The sequence below is a fragment of the Lagopus muta genome, chromosome 29 (assembly GCF_023343835.1).
Source record: "Lagopus muta isolate bLagMut1 chromosome 29, bLagMut1 primary, whole genome shotgun sequence".
In the NCBI taxonomy this organism is placed as follows: Eukaryota; Metazoa; Chordata; class Aves; order Galliformes; family Phasianidae; genus Lagopus; species Lagopus muta.
This window is the reverse complement of record NC_064461.1, coordinates 121882-145460: the sequence shown is the minus strand read 5'-3', so window position 1 is coordinate 145460 and position 23579 is coordinate 121882. Positions and strand designations below refer to the sequence as shown.

The window sequence follows — 23579 nt, the reverse complement described above, 5'->3', positions numbered from 1 at the left end:
ATGCTGCAAATGAAGGAAAAACACCAGAAACGTCAGCTGTCTGAGAAATGAAGATGACAAAAAGCAATTTAAATCTTATGGGGATTAAAAGCCTCAAACATGCAATGGTGTCATGAATCAGAGCTCTCAGCTGCTACGTATAAACACACACGTATATCCAAATACACGTATAGAAAGGAAATAGGAAAATGAATCATGTAGTCTACATTGCACCGTTGCACCTGCTCGTACCACGAAGAAAATCACCCAGAATATCATCAGATGAGGCAAATGTAAACCAAGTTTTGTTGCAGTCGTAATAGCAACGTATTTAGACATCAAAATGGTAATATCATGTTACAGAAAATCTCACTGATGCTGTGTTTTGCTTCACCCAACACCGCCCTCCCCGAGGAGGCAGAGCACAGCATACAAAGACGAGAGCCTCTTTTTTTCCCTCATCAAATACCTCCTTGGATGACCTTCAACGCAGTGAGCCATGCCTAATTTGCATATTAAATGAGGATAATAACAGGCATTCTGGAAATGCTGAGCCTCATCAAAATTCATGGTATCAGTGCTCTTCCAAAACAGTCATTAAATCCTTAATTTAGCTGTGTTTGTATTATTTAATTTTCACTGGTTGGTCAAGAGCTGTGATGTTGTATAACAATCAGCAGAATGAGGATGGGACCTCCTGGGCTGAGCATCCCACAGGGCAGCACCACCACAAATCTCTCAACACTGATTTCTCCCCCTCCAGCTTAGCAGAACCCCCATTGCCATGGGGAACTGCAGCACCTCAGCTGCCTTTTTGCACCCCTGTAGCTTGTTGCAAAGGCACAGACTGGTTGGGCACCTCATTGCAAGCACAGCCTCCTCCCTCCTTCCCCAGCGACCACTTCCCACCTGCAGGGAAGAACAATTTCCATCCTGCCAATATTCCTGGCCCTCCTAAGGGATCCTTCTCCCTCTTTTCCCAACTGCATTCCCAATAGAAGGCTGGTAGGAAGCCCGGCTGCATTCTGCATCGCCACGTTCTGCAGTAAAGCTTGCCCCAGTCAACACTGGGACACCATGAGATGTGGATTTGTGCAAGATTTTCTAAGGATTTCTTAGGAATTCTAAACGAAAAGAGACTTAAAAAAATAAATAAAAAGACATTAAGCCTTGAACAAATTGCTCGGATGCTCATTTAATTGATCCCGTTCTCCTCATAGTGCATACACCAAATTATAGGCAGGAGAAGAACCTGAAGGAATTAATGGAACGCCTGTCATTAATTGTGACGTAAACGAATCAAACCACTTGGCAAAGGCTCTAAGCACATGCTATAATGTCTTTTTCCATCTCGGGTGTTTCTAGACACCTTACAATGTGCGGTATTTGCCTCCCTTGTAGGGGCATGATGTGAAATACATTGACGGGTTCCCCACATCCATGGGCAGCGCAGCTCTGCGTATCTTCCATCTCACTGCTCCCATGTCCATTCCCAGAAAGCTGTTTGTCCTTGAAAGCTGGGAGATGAAAGAACCCCACGCACTGTAATCACAATTTGTTACCTGAGGAATTTGAAAAATGTCCTAAACGTGGAGGAAAACAATTATAGCAATTGAACTGGTGATCTGCTTCTGATATTTGTTCCATGACTACGGGGCAATGGAAGCATGCAGAGAACCGCACTGATTTCTGTCGGTCCTAGAAACCCTATATAAGTGCTCCCAACCCTGAGCTCCGCACACCACTTCTCTTGGTTTACTCTCCTCGGTGAACTTGGTGAGTGCAGACCCAATTCATTCACTTGGAGTCTCCATTAACATAGAAATTATTCTGTTACTAACATGCTCTGATTTGTAACAAGGGTAGAAATATTGTGTCCTGTACTTTTCTAAGCTGTTACAGTAAAAATAAGAGGGTGTTGATGAGAGAAAACTAAGAAAAAGGGATTTGGGTATCATCGATTCAGCCTTGAAAGGAGTTTTACCTCTATGTATTAGGAAGAAATGGCTCTACTCTATTCCATTTAAACAGACAGAGAAAAAATATTTCTGTTTCTTTTGACTTGGTGACAATCAGCACTGGTTGAAATGCTTGATAATGGGCAGAACTGTGCATTAGGCAAAGTAGAAACTGCTGTTTATGGAAAGATGTTGCAATGATGAATGCAGGCATGTGACATGAATTGCTCTGCTTGTATCCTCACTAGAACTGGCACACGCAGGGTGCATGAACCAAAGTCAGAAATCTGTGTCAGACAGAACAAGGAATAGTTTTTGAGATGAAAAGCAGACAAGGAGATTTTTGTGCTCCAAAGAAATCTGCCAGCAGGTCCATCTGGCCGTGGTGATGGGCACCCTGCTCTGGGTGGCTCTCCTGGAGCAAAGACGGGACGGAACCAGGAGCACAGTGCATGAATTTTTCTGAAATACATTCTGAAAACACAGTGTGGGATTCCTATCAGCCATTAGGACACCTTCATGCACACGCCCTGAGCTGCAGCAGGGACTGACTTCAGCTGCCCATCCTGGGAGCTCAGGCACCAAGCGCTCTCAAACACCTGCATTTGGGTGTCTGCATCTGCAGGCTGCATCTCCTATAGCCTAAGTCCAAAAATACAAGATGCTGCGTTCACATTTTAAGAATAGAGCCTATAGAATAGAAACTGTCTCAGGGTTGAACCTGATGAGGGCATACAGGAATGGGCTGGATAAAAACGGATGTCAAAAGCACATCCCAAGGCTGAGAGATTTTTTCATCACCTCTCCAAATCCCCCATCCTCACACCCCCAAGCCACTGCTGCTCCCTACAAGATAAGCTCTCCCCTTCACCTCTTGCTGTTTGCAGGTTTACCTCCCACCTCCTCCCCCAAGATGTCCTGCTACTACCTGTGCTGCTCCCCGAGCTATAGGACCGTCAGGACCACCCGCCGTACCTACAGCTACTGCCGGCCCTGCTACACCTCCTGCTGCAGCCCCTGCTATTCCTCCTGCTACAGACCCTGCTACACCTCCTGCCACAGACCCTGCTACACCTCTTGCTACAGACCCTGCTACACCTCCCGCTACATCTCCTGCTGCAGCCCCTGCAGCTACCGCAGCTGCTACACCCGCTACTGCTACCCCTCCTACCGCACCTACAGCTCTGGGTGCTGCTGCTGATAAACCCAACCCGACGTGGCTCATCTCGGTTCAGCAGTGCTGAGCCCCTCCTGCAGCAGCTGAAGTTGCTAACAATGGGGAGCTTGGCTGCTTTCTAGGATCTCTCGGCACTTCTATACTACTTGCTCTCTTTACTTCTTCCTGCATTTCTCAGCTATGAGCTCTCTCAGTAGTCGCCTACATTTTAGACCCCTTTGGCAGCGGTGAGAACAACTTGCAGTTCTTTTGGAGCTTCTTCCAGTTGCCTCAGCATTGTTGAAGAACTTCTGCAGCCAGCAAAACTAACCCAGGTCATCTGCATTTTCACTAAGCGCTTCCAACAAGGTGCTGCAGCACTGCGTAATAGAGAAACATTCTGGCTATGCCTCCTTTGATCTGGATTTACAAGTGCCTTAAGAACAAGCAACACAGCTTCAACAAAAAAGAATGTTCTGTACAGCATAGCATGGTGACTCATCGACTCCAGCATGCCAAAACTATAATCTTTCTGTATCTGTGTCAACTTTTCTTCTTACTGCATTAAAATTCTCTGCGTGAGAAAAAAAAATCCAAGTTCCAGTCCTCTTTTGTCAGTCCCTTGGTTATGTGGATATGGGGAGAGCAGTGGCGTTCAGAAGGGAAATTCTGCCCCAGAATGCATACAGAACGGCTGGCTGAAGGAAATGTGATGTATTTCTCACTCCAAACCTCAGAAATTTGAGGAATTTCACAATTTCTCCTTTGTCTTTATTAAATCTATTCCAGATTGAAGGTTAATGTATTTTAGCATAGTAGGGCTGTGGATGTCTTCATTGTATTTAAAATAGAAGACTGTGTACCAGATCTCTATAGAGAATAGATAAAAAATGTTCAGATGAGTTGAGTAGGCACATTCCTACAAACCAAATTCAGGTTTTAAACTGGAAGAGGGGAGATTTAGACTAGATATTAGGAAGAAATTCTTTACTGAGAGGGTGGTGAGACGCTGGAACTGATTGCCCAGAGAAGTTATAGATGCTCTCTCCCTGGAAGCATTGAAGGTCAGGTTGGATGGGGCTGTGAGCCACCTGGTCTATTGGGAGGTGTCCCTGCCTATCGCAGGGGGTTGAAATTAGATGATCTTAAACGTCCCTTCCAACTCAAGCCATTCTATGAGTCTCCGATATGATTTTATGAAATGTTCTTCATGCAGAACAGTTCCCAACCCTATTACCATCCATAAGACAAATTGCATTAGCAGCTGGTGGAGTTTAATATAAATATACACCAACTAAATCCAGGGACTAAGAATTAGGGGAGAGAGAACAAAAAACAAAATGGAAAAAAAAGGAGGCAGCTTTTGAAACAAAATAATACACAGCTTTCATCATCCCTATGGCATTTTGGCAGCTCTTGGCGGCCATAGCCGCTGGTCAGGGAAGTGGTGAGGAAAGCACCATCGTCATCCTCACCACACAGCCGCAGTCATTCATTTAATCCAACCCTCTGCCCATAAAGGTCAATGAAAAAAAAAAAAAGTTAGGAAAAGCCAGTCATGATCCAACTGTCTTCCACACTGTGGGATCTGAGCTCTTTCCCATGACCCTGCAGACAAAAATGCCTTGCCGTTTTCCCTTTGGAGGCACTAGACATCCATTTCTTCTTACAAAACATTTACCTCCTACCTCTCTACTGGAGAACCCCTAATAGATAAAACATGATCTCCCAGAATTAAATCAGGATTACCCATTAAGTACAGGAGTTTGCAATCACCTGCATGACCTCTTCAAAATCGCAGAATGGGACAGGTTGAAAGGAGCCTTAAGAAGATCACCAGGTCCAACTTCCATGGGAAAAGGGGGCATGGATGAGACAGGTTGAAAGGAGCCTTAAAAAGATCACCAAGTTCAACTTCCATGGGAAAAGGGGGCATGGATGGGACAGGTTGAAAGGAGCCTTAAAAAGATCACCAGGTCCAGCTTCCATGGGAAAAGGGAGCATGGATGAGACAGGTTGAAAGGAGCCTTAAAAAGATCACCAAGTTCAACTTCCATGGGAAAAGGAGCGTGATGTGGCTCCAATGGACCTGGTGTCACAGCTGCTGAGGAGTCCTGTCCTAATCACATCCCATTAGCCCAACAGGAGCACCTATGTGTTTTTAAATGAACCACTGGTTTGAAGTACACAAAGCAAGAGCCTGGTGCTGCTGAAAAATGCAGAGATGCAGTTGAACTTTGTTGCAGCTGCACATAGTTGTGTTTCCCAGTGCCAGGAGGATAAGGATCTGTGACAGAATCCAGGAGTGCACAAAGGTAAGGATAACTTTCAGACATCACATCTGTGATGCTCTTGAAATGGAAGTGAAAAATTTAAAACAAAAAAAAATACCCAAAAACACAGAAATACAGTATTGATGAAGCACAGATTTTAATATGAAAGGCAGATATATTCCAGAACAGAAAGACTACATTCCCCAAGGCATGGTACACCGTGCCTGTAACTATTCATTCAGAATACATTTTGTACATCACTGCAACAAACACAAAAGCCAGACACTCCAGCAGCATTTCTGGAGTTTGTACAGAATGGGTGTTGAGGAGAAGCAAGCTTTTGCTCCTGCAGTGGATGAAGAGGAGAGTTTGGGAGGCAAGACAGCAAACAGAGCAGGAAAAGACCATTCATTTTGAGCGCTTGGGCAGCAGAGCAGAGCCTCAGTGCCTCCGCAGAGGGAAGCTGCTGTCACTGGGCTCTGTGCATTAGGAAGACGCCGCCGAGATTCGTCATCATTCCAGGCTGGGGTTGATCCTCACATATCAGCACCACTGCTGCTGGGTTTACCAACCCCCGTAGCCGTAGCGTTGACCGTATCGTGAACCGAAGTGGTGACCGTAGCGGCTGCTGTACCAGCCAGGGTAGCTATAGCAGTCCCCATACAGGCCCCTGTAGCCACCATTCAGACCTCCAAAGCCATAGTGGTCCCTAGAGCCATAGAAGCCCCAGTGACCATACAGACCATCATGGCCATAGCGGTCCCCAAAGTCGTAGAGGCCACCAAAGCCCCTGTAGTTGTAGGGGCTGCTGTAGTCATAGCCCCGGTAGCTGTGGAGGCCCCTGTAACTGTTGGGGAAGTAGCAGTCATCGTGGAGGAAAGTCATCTTTCTGCACTGAGGGCAAACCTGGAACACAGCAGCACAAAGAAGAGCCAAAGTGAGAAACGCTTCACAGTCACAGCTCAGAGCCCAAAGCCCTCTTGAATGGTCCCAGGGGGCCATGGACAGATGCAATTTCTTTGTTACACCTCTTCTCCCATTCCCCTTCTCTCAACTTCACCCATCTACCATCATCAGATTTTTTTCCCAATTAACCAAATATTTTAAACCATTTCATTTCCTTTCTTGCTCACCAGCTGTGGAACAGACCTGCCACAACTCCGAGCTAACCTACCGCTGCTTCAGGATTATTTTAGTGAACATGGTGAGGAGTTATCAATCCTAAATTTCTTTTAGGATATCAGCTTTGTGTAAAGCTCTGCATACCTGAATTTGTCAAGACAGCCTTCAGGAGAGTTAAAAAGAAAGAGCTTTAAGGTTAAGTAAAGCTTGAATCATCTGGTGTTTGCCAAAATGACTCACCACAGCTGCTGGATCCAGCTTCAGTCCACACTGACTTCAGAATGGGATCTGCAAATGCTAACCCACCCAAGAAGCTACAGAATCACTAGCACGCATCAGAACATCTAAAGCAGCACCAAAGCATTGAACCTGCCCACTCTGCAAAGCTGTGAGCGCGGATACAAGGCAGCAAAACCTCAAAATTCAGGAAGCTGCAATAATCCTAACAAATTATTAAGCCAGTATTTCTAATTCTCATGAAGGCTTACCGAGTTCACCAGGAGGAGGAAGGTGAGAGAGCTGATAGAGAGCGTGGAGCTCAGAGCCCTTTTATACTGTTTCTTTGCCCTGGTGGCTTATCTAAGCCGCCTTGCATATTCAAAAGGTTTGTAGCCTTATTGGTTGGAGAATAAATTTGCCTGTACTCATCATATCTTCAATTAATATAATTTTCTTCATTGTTTGGGATTATTAGTGTGTTCTCAGCCTCACTTATGTCACACATATTACAGGTTTCTTTCATCTTACAATGTTCTAGGTCAACTACATTCCTGATACCATTTTATTGTCTTCGCTGTCAAAACTTGAGTTTATTTAAATGTAATACAGGCATCTGTAAGCTCCCAAAGCCAGTAGAGAGAGAGGGAATTTCCTTACAACATAAAATCTTCCTACATTTGGATCATCAGAAACTCTGATGTACTGTGGCAAGGTCTTCCTATGGAATTTTCTGTCACAATACTGAGCAACTGCAGCAAAGAGAACCAGCACAGCCAACAAATAAATCCTAATTGCATTCCTCCGAAATGTTGATTGTGAATAAAAGTCACGCTGCTGCGTAAGCAGAAATAATGTCTTCAACAAGAATGGAACGACTGCATCGTTTACACCTTAATTCATTGGAGGACGTGATTGTGAGCTCAGCAGAACGCAATGAAGAAAACAAGCACGAACTAGGACTGGAAAATAATAAATAATAAGAATTTGTGGAGATTTTGCTAAATGCTGCTTCCCAAGACAGTGATTTAATATTTTCTTAGTGAAGAATCAACCTCATGTATCAAACATAGTACAATTGTGAAGAATACTGGAGTTTTCTGTAGAACTCCTTGCATGACCTTCACCTAATTTCCTCCGTTAATTTGACTATAAAGTAAGGATAATAATGAGCAAGCAGAATGTTGAGGCATCCTCAGAATTTTGAATACCAAAGCTCTTCATAAACACTCATTAATGTTTTCAGTTTGCAAAGTGTTGCAGTATTTTAATATTAATGGTTTGTCACCAAAAGACACCATGAGATTTAATAATATGTCAGTTACGACATAGAAGCTCCCTTGTTTCTGTGTCCTAATAAGGTGATGCACTGTATGTTCTATACAAGTCAAAAGCTAAAAATCCGTTTCCAAAATAGGAAGAAATACATGGGAATGTCCTGAGAGCAGAAATGGAGAAGTTTCTTGAATATCAGAGCTATGGAATGAGGAACAAAACCAACGCTTCTGGCAAGAGAACCCCACCAATATCACCAGGCACAAAGCACAGGTCACAGCATTGCTGAACAGAGTATCTACAGAACACTGCCTCTCAACACAGCACAAAAAGCCTCCTCTTCTCCCCTCCACATTATTACCACAAATTAAAATCCCAAGTGAATGGTGCATCTACACACAGATTGCGCAACCGGTAATGGCCTAAACATACCATCCACCCAACTACAAAGAATTCCATGCAATTTTACTAAAAATGTGCTGAGCCTATTTCTTCCTGTTTTAAGATGAAAGAAATTCTGGAGGTATTACAGGTGTGTCATCACATCGAATTTGAAAAATATGAAAATCACTGACTCTGATTACATCAGTTGGAGCAATAATGCACGCAATAAGATCCATCGTGGAGCTAACTCCGGAGTTCGAGAGGGTATATATACAGACCTTGAACTCCAGAGCTTCATTCGCTTCTCTCGAGTTCCTCTCCTCGGTGAACCGGGTAAGTCCACACTGCCTCTACTCTACTCTTCTTGATATGTCTTTGTGTGTATATATGTGTATGCGTGCTGTAAAAATACGTGTGTGTGTCAGTTCTCAGCTGGTGTTTTCTAACTACTGTCAGCAGAGTGCTTTCTAACTACTGTCGGACGCTGTGTTTTGCCCAGGGAGGCTGTGGATGCCCCATCACTGGAGGTGTTCAAAGGCAGGTTGGATGGAGCACTGGCCAACCTGGGCTTGTAGCAGATCTGGATGTTGGTGGCCCTGCCTGTGGCAAAGGGGGTTGGAACTGGATGATCCTTGGGGGTCCCTTCCAACCCAAGCCATTCTATGATTCTATATGAGGAAAAACGTTTGGGGGGATTCAGAAGGCTAAACAGACAAATGAGGTGGCTAAGAAGTGAAAAGTCTTTTGGTAAGGACATGGACTCACTCTGTTCCCTGCTGTGTGTTTCAGGTTTCCCTCCAACAACCAGCAATGACTTTCCACAGGGAATTCTACAACAATGAGCACTACTCACCCTTCTGCCAGGAAGACCTGCATGGTTTCTTGGGCCTGAATGACCACCGATTCAGGCACCCGTATGGCCTCCACTGGGGCCACCACCATGACTACAACCAACACTGGAGCCCTTATGGCTACAACAGAAGCCTTGGAAGCCTGTATGGGAACAGGAGCTTGAATGTTCATGGGGGTTATTATGGGCATGGAGACTTCTTTGATTTTGGGCACCGCCACCCCTTCTTTTCTCAGCTTGGCCACAGATATTGGTATTGAAGCTGCTATCCATGCTAAACCAGCAGAAAGGCAGTCAAGAAATGAGGCAGATCCTTTGCTAAGTTCATGATGCTGAGAAACGCTGGGTACCCACACCTCTGGCTGTGTTCAGTGAGACATGTGGGTGCCAGGCTGCATTAACCCTACCCTATATGTAACCCTCTAATATTTCTATCTCTTCTGCTATCACTCTAAAGGGCAATTTGAATTAGAGCAAGTATTGAGGCATCTGTAAAGTATTGAGGCAGCTGTAAAGCTTGCTGAAAGTCTTGCTTTACTCCACTAGGTGGGTAAGAAAATTTCCTTTTAAATTAATTTACAGCCACTTTGTGTTGCTATAGTGATGTATATGGTTCTTTGTCACTGAGAATCAGACTTTAACTGCTATGAAGAAGTCCACTTTGCTCCATTATGAACTTCTCCGAAGACAACATGGAAAGAAGCTCCTGTTACGTAGCCACGCTGTGCCTCATATGGTAGTGATCAGAATTTATGAGCAACTCTGAGCCAGAAACATGCCTCGACTGACAAATTCCATGAAGAGAAATCACCATCTGGCATCAGACCCACTCTACTTGCTGAAGACCCTTTTGTAAAGCTGCAAACTTATTATTTCTGTAACTTCTCACTCTTTATTCATTAAAATGACTCTGCATAGTAACATCAGCTGTCTAGTCTTCTCTTTTTGTCTTTGCTGACACACCAGCAGAAAGGGACCAGCAGCAGTTCTACTGACAAAACATATACTAAGATGGAGGTGTAGACTTCAGGTGCCAGGGAGCATTGTCACATCTCCATCTGACATATTCCAGCCCCAACTTGCTTCCCAAATTAGAAAGAAGTTCTACCATTTTTAATTAACCCATGACCCTGAATTTATTCAACACTTCTCCAGAAAATCACCCCAGTTGTCTGTCTGTAACTGCTACATGTGCACTCCTGGATCAAACTGTGTTTTGTGCTTGAAAAATGACTTCCAAAGGAAATATTATTGAGTGGAACTTACATTCAGGTGGTCTGCCAAGGAAAGATAGCAATGCTTCTTAGGGTTAGAGAAAGACACCCAAGAGAAAGACCAAAGGCAACCAAGTTATGACCTATGGAGAAGTCCTCTGCTTTGCAAACTGAGCAGCCAGGCTGTTCAAGCAGTTCCTGTCTGCCTATACTGTGTTCCCCTGGAACACTGAGCAGCCTTGATTTAGATTTAAAATAGTAAAGATTATAATCTGGCACAAAATGAGGTGGTTCAACAAGCACACCCTAGACACAGCTGCATGGAGCCCGTGCAAGCCCACTTGCACATCAAAGACATCACCAAGAGTCAAAAAGGCTGTTGTACATGTGACTTTGAGGGGGCACCTCCAGGCTGATTTCTGAGAGATACCCTACATACTCTTTCTCTCATGGTACCCACCCACATCAGCATTTTCTCAGCAGAAAGTGCTGAAGCTGCTTCCATAGGCAGAAAAATGATGATAGCTGGCAAAGACTCCCTTGTGCTGTAGATGCTTTTCCTTCTGTTGAGCCCATTTCTTCATATCCTTGGTACTTTTGGGCAAAGAATTTGACCTTGGACTGAAGCACAGGGGAAGACAAGGCCCACAGACCCAATTCTTCATCTGAGAAGAAGCAGCCTCAGGCAGGAAATGGGCCAGGCTCAGACCTCACCACTTTTTGCCCTACTTCAAACAAGATGGGGTCAGATAAGGACACCCTGGTGAGATGGTAAGGTTAGCACCCTCCTCCACCCTCACCTCCTGCAGGACACAGGCAGCAGATCAGTACAATGCTTTGAAACAAGCAAAAATTGTTCTGATGCTCTGTATAATCCTGCCAGCTGCAGTCAGCAGCAGGAAGGGCTGGGTTCCCCAGGGAAAACCTTGAATAAGGTTCGAGGCTCCCACCACAATAACTTCAGCTCGTCTCCCTTGGGTGCCTTTAATTACCAGGCAGCTCTGTACCTATGAAGAACATCAGGGTGATCATAGCAGACCCAAATCATAGAACTGCAGCTCAAACCATCTCTTTACCCCTCTGTGCATCAGCCAATAGCACTGATGCTCTCCTCCCATGGATTAATCCCAAGGTCTCCCTCAGTTTCTCATACACCTGTCACAATAGTGGGTAAAGGGCACTTCCCCGTTTTGTAGGACTTTTTGCCCTAAGGCTTAAGAACAGTGGGATGATTAGAGGAACTCTGTCTGCCTGAGAGAACCACAGGGGATGGCTGGCTAATTTAGTTAACAGAAAACTAACTCCTATAATTTCCCCTAAACATCCGAATGGCAGACTGCAGCAGGATGTATTTACTGCATGCATGTGGGAAACTGCCAATTTAAATGTACCTTGTGAGCAGCCCACGTGAGGCACACTGCAGGATAATGCTTTCAGCACAAAGATACACAGCCAGAGCAAGAAGCTCTTATAAAGGGCAAGCCTATCCCAGATGAGACGTTGAGTCCCTTTGTGAATGCCTCTGGATGATGTCTTAGAGTACAACATCACAGAGAGGAAGGCAAAGTGGTATAGGAATCTGCTTTTATCAGAAGCAGAAATGAGAATCATTTCAAATCTTAGTTCTCTTTAGATGAATATCCCAGTCTCATAATGCAAATAATCAACCTAAGAGATATGAACGATGCTTCTACTACCTTACAAACCACACCAGGGTCCTCCTCAGGTACTTAATATCTAAAAGAATAAAAGATGCACTGCAAATAGCTCCATAGAAATCCACCAGCAAAACTTCTCCCTTTTACTAACAACTCGATGCTTTGTGATGACTGAAAGTCTCAACCTATTACACAGAAAGGGTAAATTTACACTCCAGTTTATTACCCAGTTTTATTTCCAAATATGCCACGAGCAGAGTAATAAAGATCCCTTCGTCTGGCTGTTGAGGCTTAGGGGATTTCTTTTGTAGGGAAGGATTTATGTGGTTGAAGCTGGTTGAACCATCTCATCCAGCCACCAATTACGCACCATTATGGTGCCCGCGTGCTCTGTTTTCCTTACGTGAGGATACGTCTCCAAAGAGCAGCTACTCCCAAGTAAGGTAACGTTCTAGCATTATTATGTTTTATTACTATCTATAAATTCCTGAAATCTGAAGTTCCATAAATGGAACTTCAACCATAATTCCAGAGTTCTGTAGCAAAGCAGCAAAGCCTGACACAAAGCTAATGGCATTGGTTTCATCCTAGAAACACAAAATTCCATGCACCACCGATGCTCTTAACACTGCCATAGGGAGGTTAAGCCTGATGAAACCTGGCAATGAAAACACACTGAAAATAAAAGCCAGCTTTGATTCAGCAGCTTCACGTAACCAGGAATAGAAGCAGAGCTGTGAGCAGTAGTTTTTGCTAAGGGACAGCAATGGCAGGGAGGTGCACACAGCAATTCCCAGATCTCTTCAGGCTATCGCCGTCCCAGAGCAGGGCAATAGGATCAGCTCAGTGCTGCAGGGCAGAGACAAACCAGGAGCAGAGGAATACACACACACGCAGAGCCCAGGAACATATTGCAAGGTCATGTTTAATGAGAAAGAAGCAGATCATACAGAGGCAGAATTATATGGTGCAGATTACAAATTGCTTGCAACCTGTGATTTGATGCGAGGTGATTCATATAATGACTGGTGCTGTTTCCTTATTGCAGAGACAGACCTAAAGCACAGAGCATGGGCTGGTTGATTCCAAGACCCTTTCTTACACCTCATTACCCACAGAAAGCACTGACAAAGCAAGCTAAAATGGGATTGTTGCCTGATCCCTACGCACTGTCACAATGATACCTACAGGCGTCCTACTGGATTACAAACTCAGTCCACTGCACTGAGAACAAAGCACTTAGGAAGATGGGAAAGCATTGGGAAAGCAAAAGAAAGCAAAGGGTAATATGAGGAGGACATGAATGGATTCTCGCTCTTCAGAAGATTGGAACATCTGCAGATTAACTTCACTGACAGCCTCAAAGATTCTTTGGTTCTTCCAAATGCTGGAGCTTTAGCTACAGGTCTACATTCTGCTCAGCATCTCCTGGATGTTCCTCTTCCAGCAGCTCCTCGCCAGGTTCAGCACGGTTTGCAGCTCCCAACCGGGTACCCCCGAGCCCACCGGGCACCCCCAGAGACGTGCAGACCCCCAGGAGCTGGGGCACCACTGAAGCCACTTCCAACTTCAGGGGCTCCCACGGACCCCACGGTGCTCTGCTGAGGGAAGGTGCTGAGGATCGGCCCAGGGATGGTGACAACCACTGGCGGAGGGTAGATGACCACCGTCGAGTCGGGGCACTGCACCACGCAGGGCTCGTTGCAGCTGTTGGCCACGGGCTGTGGCACAGACACCCCACAAAGTGAGGGACTGCCATCAGTGCACGGGCTTAAGGAGTGCGTCATTTGGGAGACGGTTGATCTGAGGTGCAAGGGAACAATATAGGAAGAAGGATAAATTCTTACAAGCTCTACGATCAAATGTTAGAATAGAGAGCTACCAACAGGTTAGAGGGAAAGGCAGAGTTTTTCATAGCTGGGTTCTTGGAAAACATCACCTATAAGGCTTATATCAAACATCAGATGTGGAAATGAGACTTCGTGAATAAGTAATAGGAGTTAATCATCCTGACAGCATTGGAAGATCAGCATTTACCACAGCCAAGAGCCTAACAGCCACAGTATGATGTATTTACATCAAGAAAACTTGAGCTTGATACCACAGAACATTTGCATAGGATTCACCCTGACTTAAAACAGGAAAACAAAAAAGGTTTCTTTAGAAAGAAGAATTCAAATCAAGCTTACCTACTGCGCAACAGAAATAAGAGAAATGGTCGGACACAGCCTGATGCTGAGTGCTTTTATACTGGCTTTTAGACTGCCCAGAGCACCTGAGTCACCTGCATGCATAGCATCCCAATCAATTACTAAACACGTTTCTTTCAAGACTTAACGTCGTTAATGAATGTCAATTGTTTTTAATAAATCACCCTTTGTAATTATTAGCTTGCCCTTCCACCTCTTGTCTATTTCAGAAGTTGACATGGAGGGGATACTCTGCGTGTCAGAGAAAAAAAACTAAAGGACCACACTGTTCATATTCAATGTCTCCTCCATGAGAGGATTCAGCAGCCAACAGCCAAATGTCTGCTTGGAAGAAGAGATCTTTGACTCAGCCTAGGTAGAGTTGCAAAAGTGAGGGATACGCTGCGTTCTTGGCATGGGGAAGCTGTGTTCACAATTTGGTGATGAAATCAGGCTGATGCAAAGCCTGCTCAAAGCCTGGGCATTCTGTAGGCTTCTTCAGGCTGAATTCTGGAGCAGTATATCCAAATCAGTCAGCGCAGCTCTTCCAATTAGACACAAGGCACACACGTCTTTAAAAATGCAAGCTTTGACCAGAAAAAAAAAAATAAATAAATAGAATGGGAAGAAAAAAATAAGACTATATCTTATATAAAATTAAGCATCCTCTGCTGCAAAGCTGTAAATTATGACCTGATAAAGGGCATGACAAAAAGGCAATAGATAGGGTGTGGCTTATGCAAGACTTTGACAGCTCATTTTTGCCAACAAATCATTTGTTCAATAAAAGGGCGCCTAAATCCATGGTAATAACACATTACATACCCAGAACATTGAGTTCCTTTTGCTGATGAATCGTGACTGCTGGTATGGGGTTACCATCAGCAATAAACACACTGATGGACGCTGAGGTTCACCAACACTCAGCAGCAGAATCAGCAACAGACGCAATGGGCCGTGCCATACAGATGCTCCCCACATCCATTCTGATTTACATTTTGCTGCTCTTGTGACAGTAGAGAGGACTTGCTGGGGCTGCCCTGTTACAGGACATCTCAAAGCCTTCCCTCTCTGAACAGCAGCACAGTATCAAGGAAAAGACATGGAAAAAACTGCGGAATAGTTTCTGCCTACCAACAGATCTCAAAGGGAACCTCGTATCAGACTGGTAGAAAAACGTCTTGGAAGGACAATACCAGCCCCCACTACCTTATGTGTTACTGGGGGTTAGAAACCCCCAAGATTTTCACATTCCTTTAATTGCAAACTGAGATATACCTTCACGCAATCCTTGATCATTATGATCCTGAGACGCTTGTCATTCCTTTGGGGAATTAGCCCTGCCTTTCCTATAATAGAAGATAACCATGCAAATTGCAACATACGCCTTTGCCTCCGCCGAAATCAGAGAGCAATGTAACCCCAACCCAAGTCCTTAAGGGTGGAATTCAAAAGTCAAATCATCACTTTCAAGTTAGACAACAGAGGACAGAAGAGCTGAATTTTCTTTTTAAAACGTGTTAATAACATTGTGTTGAAAAAAAGGAGAGAGCCACTCTGCCTACGCTCAACATCACTGCAGGGCCCACGTGCAGCACACAAAGGCTAACACCAGCATTAGGTGCCCAGGCGCCTTCTGAAAGCATTCTCAAGCACATCGTAAAAGCTCATTAATGTTCTACACAGCTGACGATGTCACATGGATGTTTTAACAAGAGCATTACAGCTCAAGCAAGCGCCAGTGGACAAAGAAAGCAGTGATGCATCATCAACTGCTGAACCTCAGCCAAGTGTCACCACCTAAAGCAGCCAGAAGCAAATAAAGCAGGACAACAGCACATGCATCAACTCAACAGCTTGAAAATGCTTGGGAATTACATTTCAGCACCTGAAGAAGCAAAGGTTTAAATGCAAATATGGAAATAGTCTTCCTCGTGTCAAGAAATAAACAGAGAGCTATCAATACCTCCAGGTACTCAGGTGCTGATGGAGCATGGAGTTATTCAGCATTTATCTGAACCAGTGGGATTCTCCAGTCATCAGTTGTGCATCATATTTACAAGTTCCATAATATCATGAAAATAAACCACTAAGATAATAGAATCATAGAATGCTTGGAATTGGAAGGGACCTTTAGATTCATCCAATTCCAACCCTTCTGCTATAGGCAGGGATACCTCCCAATAGATCAGGTGGCTCAGAGCCCCATCCAACCTGGCCTCCAATGCTTCTAGGGAGGGGGCATTCACAGCCTCACTAGGCAATCTATTCCAGTGTCTCACCATCCTCACAGTGAAGAATTTCTTCCTGATATCTAGTCTAAATCTCCCCTCCTCCAGTTTAAAATCATTTCCTGTCACTACCTGCCCTTATGAAAAGTTATAAAAAGTTATATAAATCAGCCAGCAGTTTCCTAAGGAGATGCTCTGAGCTGGAAAAGGGGGAAGAAATGGCAAAAAGAGTGAATTTCGGTTGAACTGCCATCACAAGTCATACCACGACCTGTATCAGTGCCCATACATCATAGCTCAGCTTTGCTCTATTGGTAATCCCAGATACCACACCCATACAGGCCTACATTTACCCACACATAGAACAGAATAGCACTGACAGAGGCTCTGAAACATCTTCATCAGTGAACCTCTCATTAAAATTGTACAAGAGCAAAGGTCTCCAAGCTGGTCTCCATCACAGCAATCACGGGCAGCAATTTGAAGGATGCACATTGGGGCAGCACGGGGCAATGCCCACTCCATCCTTTAACCCCATTTCCAGCTGTAAGAGCACCAGACACGAAGCCTCATAAAGCCAGGGAGGGACCCGTAACCTTTAAAAAGCATCGCATCAAACACACAATGAATGCCAGGCGTTGGGAGCATCCCTCCCAGCCCTGCTCATCCCATAAAGATTCAGCATTGAAAGAACCCAGCAGGGTGTGAGGTACATTTCATGCTATTTGGGGATCATGGTGCACTAATAATCCCCAGCGAGTAAAATAATTACAACCAATGAAAGCTGCTCCTGAACAAATTTCCCCCATATTAGGATTTGATCCACAATGGCTCAGGTTTTCCAGGCAGTGTCAGAGACCATATAAAAACACATATCTGCACACCTCCAATCCAGTTCTTACTCTCCTCTCTGAGATCGGTAAGTTCTTTTGCCTGCTTTTATTTCTAATTAGCTAAATGTTCTCTTGTTGATGCTTTTGGTTTGCACCTGAATCTCCAGAAATGCTGCAATGAGAAATAAGCTGGCTGCTTCCTCTGAAAAATTTTAGCTCTTTCCTGTTTGTAGGCATAGGTAGAGGCATTTAAAGCTAAACCTGAGATTTACAGGAGCTCTCTCTGTTTGGGATGTGGTGATCTGGCAATGTTAGTATCTTTAATTCGCTTTGAAAATCCTGAATTCTACACTTCTGCTGTAATAGAGAGCAGTGATTTCAGTAATTTGAGCAACTCTGCATGCAGCTGCCCTCTACCATAGTAACCAATCTGGTTTAGGTGATTTCTACAGTGCCACAGAGGCTTTGCTGTTCTGTTTGTTTTACAAACTCAGGGAGTACCTGCTCTCAGATTGCAGCAGGAAGATGCTGACCCAGCTTCCTGCAGCCTCCCAGCTCTGCTGATCCCTCTGCAAACAAATTGCACCGGTGGGACCTGACCCTCAGAGCTTTGTTCTCAGGGCAGCCCTGTCTGGTTGCAAACGCAGCTGCCACCACCTTGCAACACACAGACGCCCGAGTATCATTTGCTAGCGCTGAGCAAAGCTGATTTGCAGTCAGATTTTGAGTTTTAATTAGGAAATCTGAGGCCTCAGCAGTTTCCCCCTGCGTTTGGACACCTCATACCTTCCAGGTGTGACAGAAGCAGGTCTGATGGCCCACATTAGGCAGTGCCTCTACCACCAGGAATTGAGTAGGGCAGCACTGGGTGCTCCACAGCTATGAGCAGACCTACGTGATTCCTGCAGCCCTTTGGTCCCCAGCTCCTACTGAGCAAACTCAGGAGAGAAAGAGCAGGAGATGGAAGAGCTGGGAGAGCAACCACACAACTGCATCCTGAGATGGAGTTATATTTGACTTTTTAGTTATCTGAACATGGGCAGCTTGAGCCAGGTTTCAAAAGTTGCTTTTTCCCCTAATGAACAGGCACCTAAAAAGAGCTCCTACCACATCACCCTGATGATCTTCCAAGCTGCAATTCAAATTAGTCAAGCAAATACTTCGGCTTTACCTAGTACTAGCAGAAAGCAATTCTGGCTTCATTTGAAGCAGCTGGAAAGCAAATAGCTTTCACTACATGAGATGAGAACCTCAGCACCAACCCTAGCTGTGCTGTTGCTTCAGTAGCAGAAATATGCAGGTCACTTGGCAGCTGAGCCCCAGACTGCCCTTCCAGCAATAATAGCTGCCTACTTCATCTGTTGCTATTAAATAACGTGATTTAAATGCCAGGCTGCGCGGTTTCTGCTACAGAACGAGGGCTGAGAATCAGAGCAGCAAGCTCCAGCAGCATAAAAGAGCTCATCAGACAGAAGCAGCAATCTGCAGGGAATTAATCTGCCTTTATCTCCTGCTGTGCTTTTTAGATTCATCTCCAGTCCAGGACTATGTCCTACTGGTACCAATACAAGCAGCAGTGCTTCATCCCTGGTGGAGCGAAGAACATCACACCAGCGTTCATGCAGTGCCACAACCCTGGCGTGGTGAAGTCAGTGCCATGCGCATCTTGTGCTTCCAGGGATGCCAAGCAGTGCATTACCAGGAGGATGGTGCAGAGCAGCCCCAAGTGCCCCACAACGTGCACGTCCAGCTGCATGGAGAAGCACATGGTGGAGGGCCACTCTTCCTCCTACAGCCACCAGTCTGCTGATGGGTGCAACGTGATGTTCTCCCAGCCCCACGGGCAGCACCTGTGCATGCCACACTGCAGGCAGGTGGGTGTTACGGAACGCCCTCAGGTGTGTGCTCCTGTCCAGGTGGGTCAGCAAAGCTCATACCCTTGTTCGTACCAGTGGTCTGACAGCTACCACTACCGCTGTGGGCAGAGCTAAGCTCCAGAGGTGCCCACCCCATCACTGAAGAGCAAGATGGATGAAGAGCAAGACGCAGACCCACATCAAAGCTCAGCACTGATTCCAGGGGTGCAGCCATCTCTTGCTGCATCCACTGGCTTGTGGATAATCCCAGACCCTCACAACCACCCCACTCCATGTTATACTCTCACAGCTTTGTATCTACAGCCTCCTACCACCTCCAACGCATCCACATCTCGACTTTCCTGCATTTGCTGGTGTAAAGGATATGTGAGCTTCACTCCAGGCATTGTCACTCACACAAATGGCCATGCATCCTCAGAGCAGCATCAGCTATAGCCTAATGCCAATACCAACCAGGTCCTTCTGTTCTAGCATTGGTAAATGAACATTTCTTCCTGCTTTCAACTCTGCTCCACGGGAGGTGTTGTAAAAGAGAAACTGCACGTAAGTGCTGTGCTTTGTTACATATGCAACAAGCAAAAATACAGCTCATCAGCTAATGAAAAACAGGATTCTGCTTTCAAGCCAAGGGAATGCACTGCGTGTAACAACTCACTCCTGAAGCACTGCCTGCTTAAATATCCATCTCCAGTGTAACACCTCAATAAATGGAAGTTCTTGCCTTATTTTCTATTATATATATATATGCAATGCATAATAAAGTCTCTACTGCATCAAACTGCCCACTCTATTTTTACCCCCCCCCACCTCTAACTCAGCTGCCTCCAAACAGGCAACCCCCCAGCTGTACTGCAGTGCTGGGGGGACGAGCTCTGCTTCCACCTGTGCTGGTAACACTGGGATCTCAGAACAGCTCACAGTAAAAGCTGACTCAGCTGTACGATGACTAACAGTGAATCAATTCAACCAGCAGCAAATGCTGAGATTAAGCCCAAGAGCCACGTGTCAGGGCTCTGCTCTGAACCCTGGGCCATGCTGTTTGATGTGGTGTGAAATTAAGCTATTTGCAAATCGAGGTCACTTGACACCAAATACCACTAATTCCATTTAGATTTGCCCCCCAACCATTACTTCTGCATTTGGAAATGAACTCCAGAAGTTCACATTCCATCATTCATAGAACGTTTAGGGAACACAGATGCACACTCCATCACAGCATAGTAGCCAAAAGGTCAGCACAAAACACAGCAAGGATGCATCTTTAAAGAGGAAACGGCTTGAAGAAATAAAGGCAGGGTGATCGTCTTGGAGCTGAAAACTCAGAAAGAGCAGTTCTGAAGCAGCACAACTTTCCCAGAGTCAGCAGAGCTGAGGATGACTTCAGCCTTCTCCAAATCTGCCGACCAGGAGAGCAATAATAACAAAGCTGCACTCCCCACCAAGCAGCCCGGGGGCATCTCTCTAATGTGGTGCATTCAAAGGAGGGCAAAGTGCAGAGGTGGGACCCAGAGAAGAGAGAGCTCTCTCCTGGTCACGAAAGCAGCACATCAGCACAATAAGCACAGAACAGAGGACTCCTTCTGCACCCCCCTACCACAGCACAGAGCATCTCCTGCATGGCTTTTCACCCCCCACTGCAGCCAGGTTTTAGGGGGCTACAGCACAGCACTCATCTGGAGAGATTCTTCGTTTAGGAGCATGCTGCTCATCACGTTCTCCCCACCTCTTGCATTGAAATTCAGATGCTTCCCATCCCCAAGCTCTGAGCCCCATCACTTCTGGAGCACAGCACCGCACTGGAAGCACACGCAGTTTGTATTTAAATGCTCCCAAGCAATACAGCTGTCTGCTCTTTCAATAAGCTGGGTGGCAACCACCATGGGGTTTTTTTTTAATTATTTCTTATTAAAAGCCAAAGGCATGAGAAATTAGGAAGGCATTGAAGTTGTCTCTGCCAGGAATGGACATCTACAAACAAACAATCTACAGAGGCAGACAGACCCATCACACTGGTTAAGCCCACATTGGGTTAAGTCCAACATACCTGATGGTCCCAGCCCAAGGACACCCACAGGTATGGAGTCACAGACAGCTGACCCAAACTGTCCATGGGATGAGGAGGGGCATAGGGACAATCCCAGACAGGCAGCTCCCTGCACACCCCCCGAGCCACAGTCATATCATATCATATCATATCATAGATTGGCCTGGATTGAAAAGAACCACAATGACCATCAGTTCCAACCCCCTGCTGTGTGCAGGTCACCAACCAGCAGCCCAGGCTGCCCAGAGCCACATCCAGCCTGGCCTTGAATGCCTGCAGGGCTGGGGCATCCACAACCTCCTTGAGCAACCTGTGCCAGTGTGTCACCATCCTCTGGGTGAAAAACTTCCTCCTAATGTCCAACCTAAACCTCTCCTGTCTCAGTTTCAAACCATTCCCCCTCATCCACCCTCACTCCAGACCTGCTCTCACCTCTGCCAGCACCTGAACCAAACCAGCCAGCACCGACAGCCCAAAACCTTTCATTTAGCACGGTCCCAAGCGTAGCATTCAACATTTATTACCATTTTTCAAACACTTCCACGTAATCTTTGGGCTCCATTAGCTAACAAGGTACAGCAGCTGCTTGCTTTGCTTTCATGACAGGAGCAGCCCCAATGCAATCCCAGCTGTGCCCTCCTGTGGGCACCGCCAGCCTCTGCAGCTCCCGCAGCTCTTCCAGCAGTAACAGAGCCACGAGCTGCTCATTTGCAATTAGCCGAATTGCACTTCGAGAGGATGCTGCAACTCGAGGCTTTAAAACACTTTGAGAATGCCACAAAAGTAATGAGAAAATATTATCTAGGAAATTGCAGTACATAGAGGCTGTAAGGCTGCTCCAGCTGGACACAGCAGCAGCAAAATCCTTCATAGCAGTGCACAACACAGTTTAGAGCCATCCAAACCTATTTCCCGAAGCAAGAACTTTGTAGCATACCCACAGTTGTCCCACAGTGGAGCTGCAGGGCACAGCTGCCTCTTGGCTTCACTCTTTCCTTTGCAGATCCATCCTCCAAGAGGAGATGTCAGAATGGTGGTTCTGTTTGGTGGGTGCCCTCATCATTGAGCAATGAGCTACGAGCAGCTGGGGGCAATGCAGCTTCAGATAAACACAGGGGCTTGGATTGAGTGGTTTATTGGGCTTATCAGGTGGTAGTGAAGGGGGCACAGCTGAATCTCTAATGTTGGGCTTTGTTCAGAGATCCGTATTTTTCTGTTCACAATTCTTGTTACTACAGAAGCTGGATGGGAATCTGTTATGGTTTTACTGGTGATGTGGCAGGTTTGGGTTTGTAAAAGCTCGTTATGAACAGCTTTCAGAGCATCAGCCTTGGGCCATTCTACATAATTAATCGATATCAGAAGTGGGAACCTGGGGGGATTGCAGACCCTGTGACTTTTGAGGAGAGTGATTTTGAACCTTTGAGTGAAGGGAATGAGCTGAGAATGCTTTCTACCTCCTATCCACCATAGAAATCCATTTATATGGTTCATTTTCTCCTCCACAGCAAAATTGCACTGTAGAAAGGTTTCCCATTTCCTTGAAGTTCCCTGTTTCATAGTACTTCTGTCTAGAGAAACAAGCAGCTACGCTGTCAAGTACAAGAAATACCTCCAAAGGAGGTGAGAGGCTGTGGGGTCACCTTAGCACAAAGGGCTTTTCCCATTAATGGCATTAAGTCTGTTACCTTCTCACCATTTGCTGCTCTTGACCATCCTCAATGCTTAGCTCAGAGACTAACTAAGCACCAAGTTTAAGCCCCAGATTCAGAAAAACCCCATTTTCTTCTCTCTTTTTGATGGGGGAGCGTTGAACAAAACAATTAAATTCATCCTTTTAAAAACATGATGAATGTCCTCTTTGGAGACATTCAAAATCAGGCTGGATGGGGCTCCAAGCAATCTGATAGAGCCGTAGTTGCTTCTCTTTGTTGCAGGGGAGTTGGACCAGATGACTTTTTAGGGTCCCTTCCTACTCAAACTACTCCATGATTCTATGACTTCAAGCCAGAAAGCACTGGAACAGCCCTTGATGTCTCCGGCATTGCAGCGAGCACCGCCCCATGGAGCCCTGCCCCACCGAGCCCTACCGGGCTGCTCCCATCTGAACATCCCGGAGCTCCAATCGCGGTCTTGGAGCACCGCCCCGCGGTGGAGGAACACGCTGCGCACACCGCGGACCGCTCCGCGGGCAGCTGCTGCTCTCCAGGGACCTCTGCAGGGCGCAGAGCCCGATTTCTCCGAACCAAACAGGCGTCGTTCCACCTACAGCGCTGATACCGTTTCCCTTCTCCGCTGTGAAGAGAGCCGTGACGTTGCC

The 23579-nt window shown here is 45.8% G+C and overlaps 1 protein-coding gene across 1 annotated transcript; it reads right to left on the bottom strand.

The window, feature by feature from the left end:
• Window positions 1–5770: 5770 nt before the first annotated feature.
• On the bottom strand, window positions 5771–22388 carry LOC125685764 (protein suex-1-like). Its single transcript, XM_048929133.1, has 2 exons — window positions 22197–22388; window positions 5771–6272 (listed from the first exon to the last, which is right to left on the bottom strand). The coding sequence occupies exon 2, from the start codon at window positions 6249–6251 to the stop codon at window positions 5931–5933; it is 321 nt and encodes a 106-aa protein (XP_048785090.1). The 5' UTR covers window positions 6252–6272; window positions 22197–22388; the 3' UTR covers window positions 5771–5930.
• Window positions 22389–23579: the final 1191 nt, after the last annotated feature.

Bases quoted from the DNA above. Each gene is read 5' to 3' on its own strand.
- LOC125685764 (XM_048929133.1), bottom strand. From the start codon at position 6,251: ATGACTTTCCTCCACGATGACTGCTACTTCCCCAACAGTTACAGGGGC.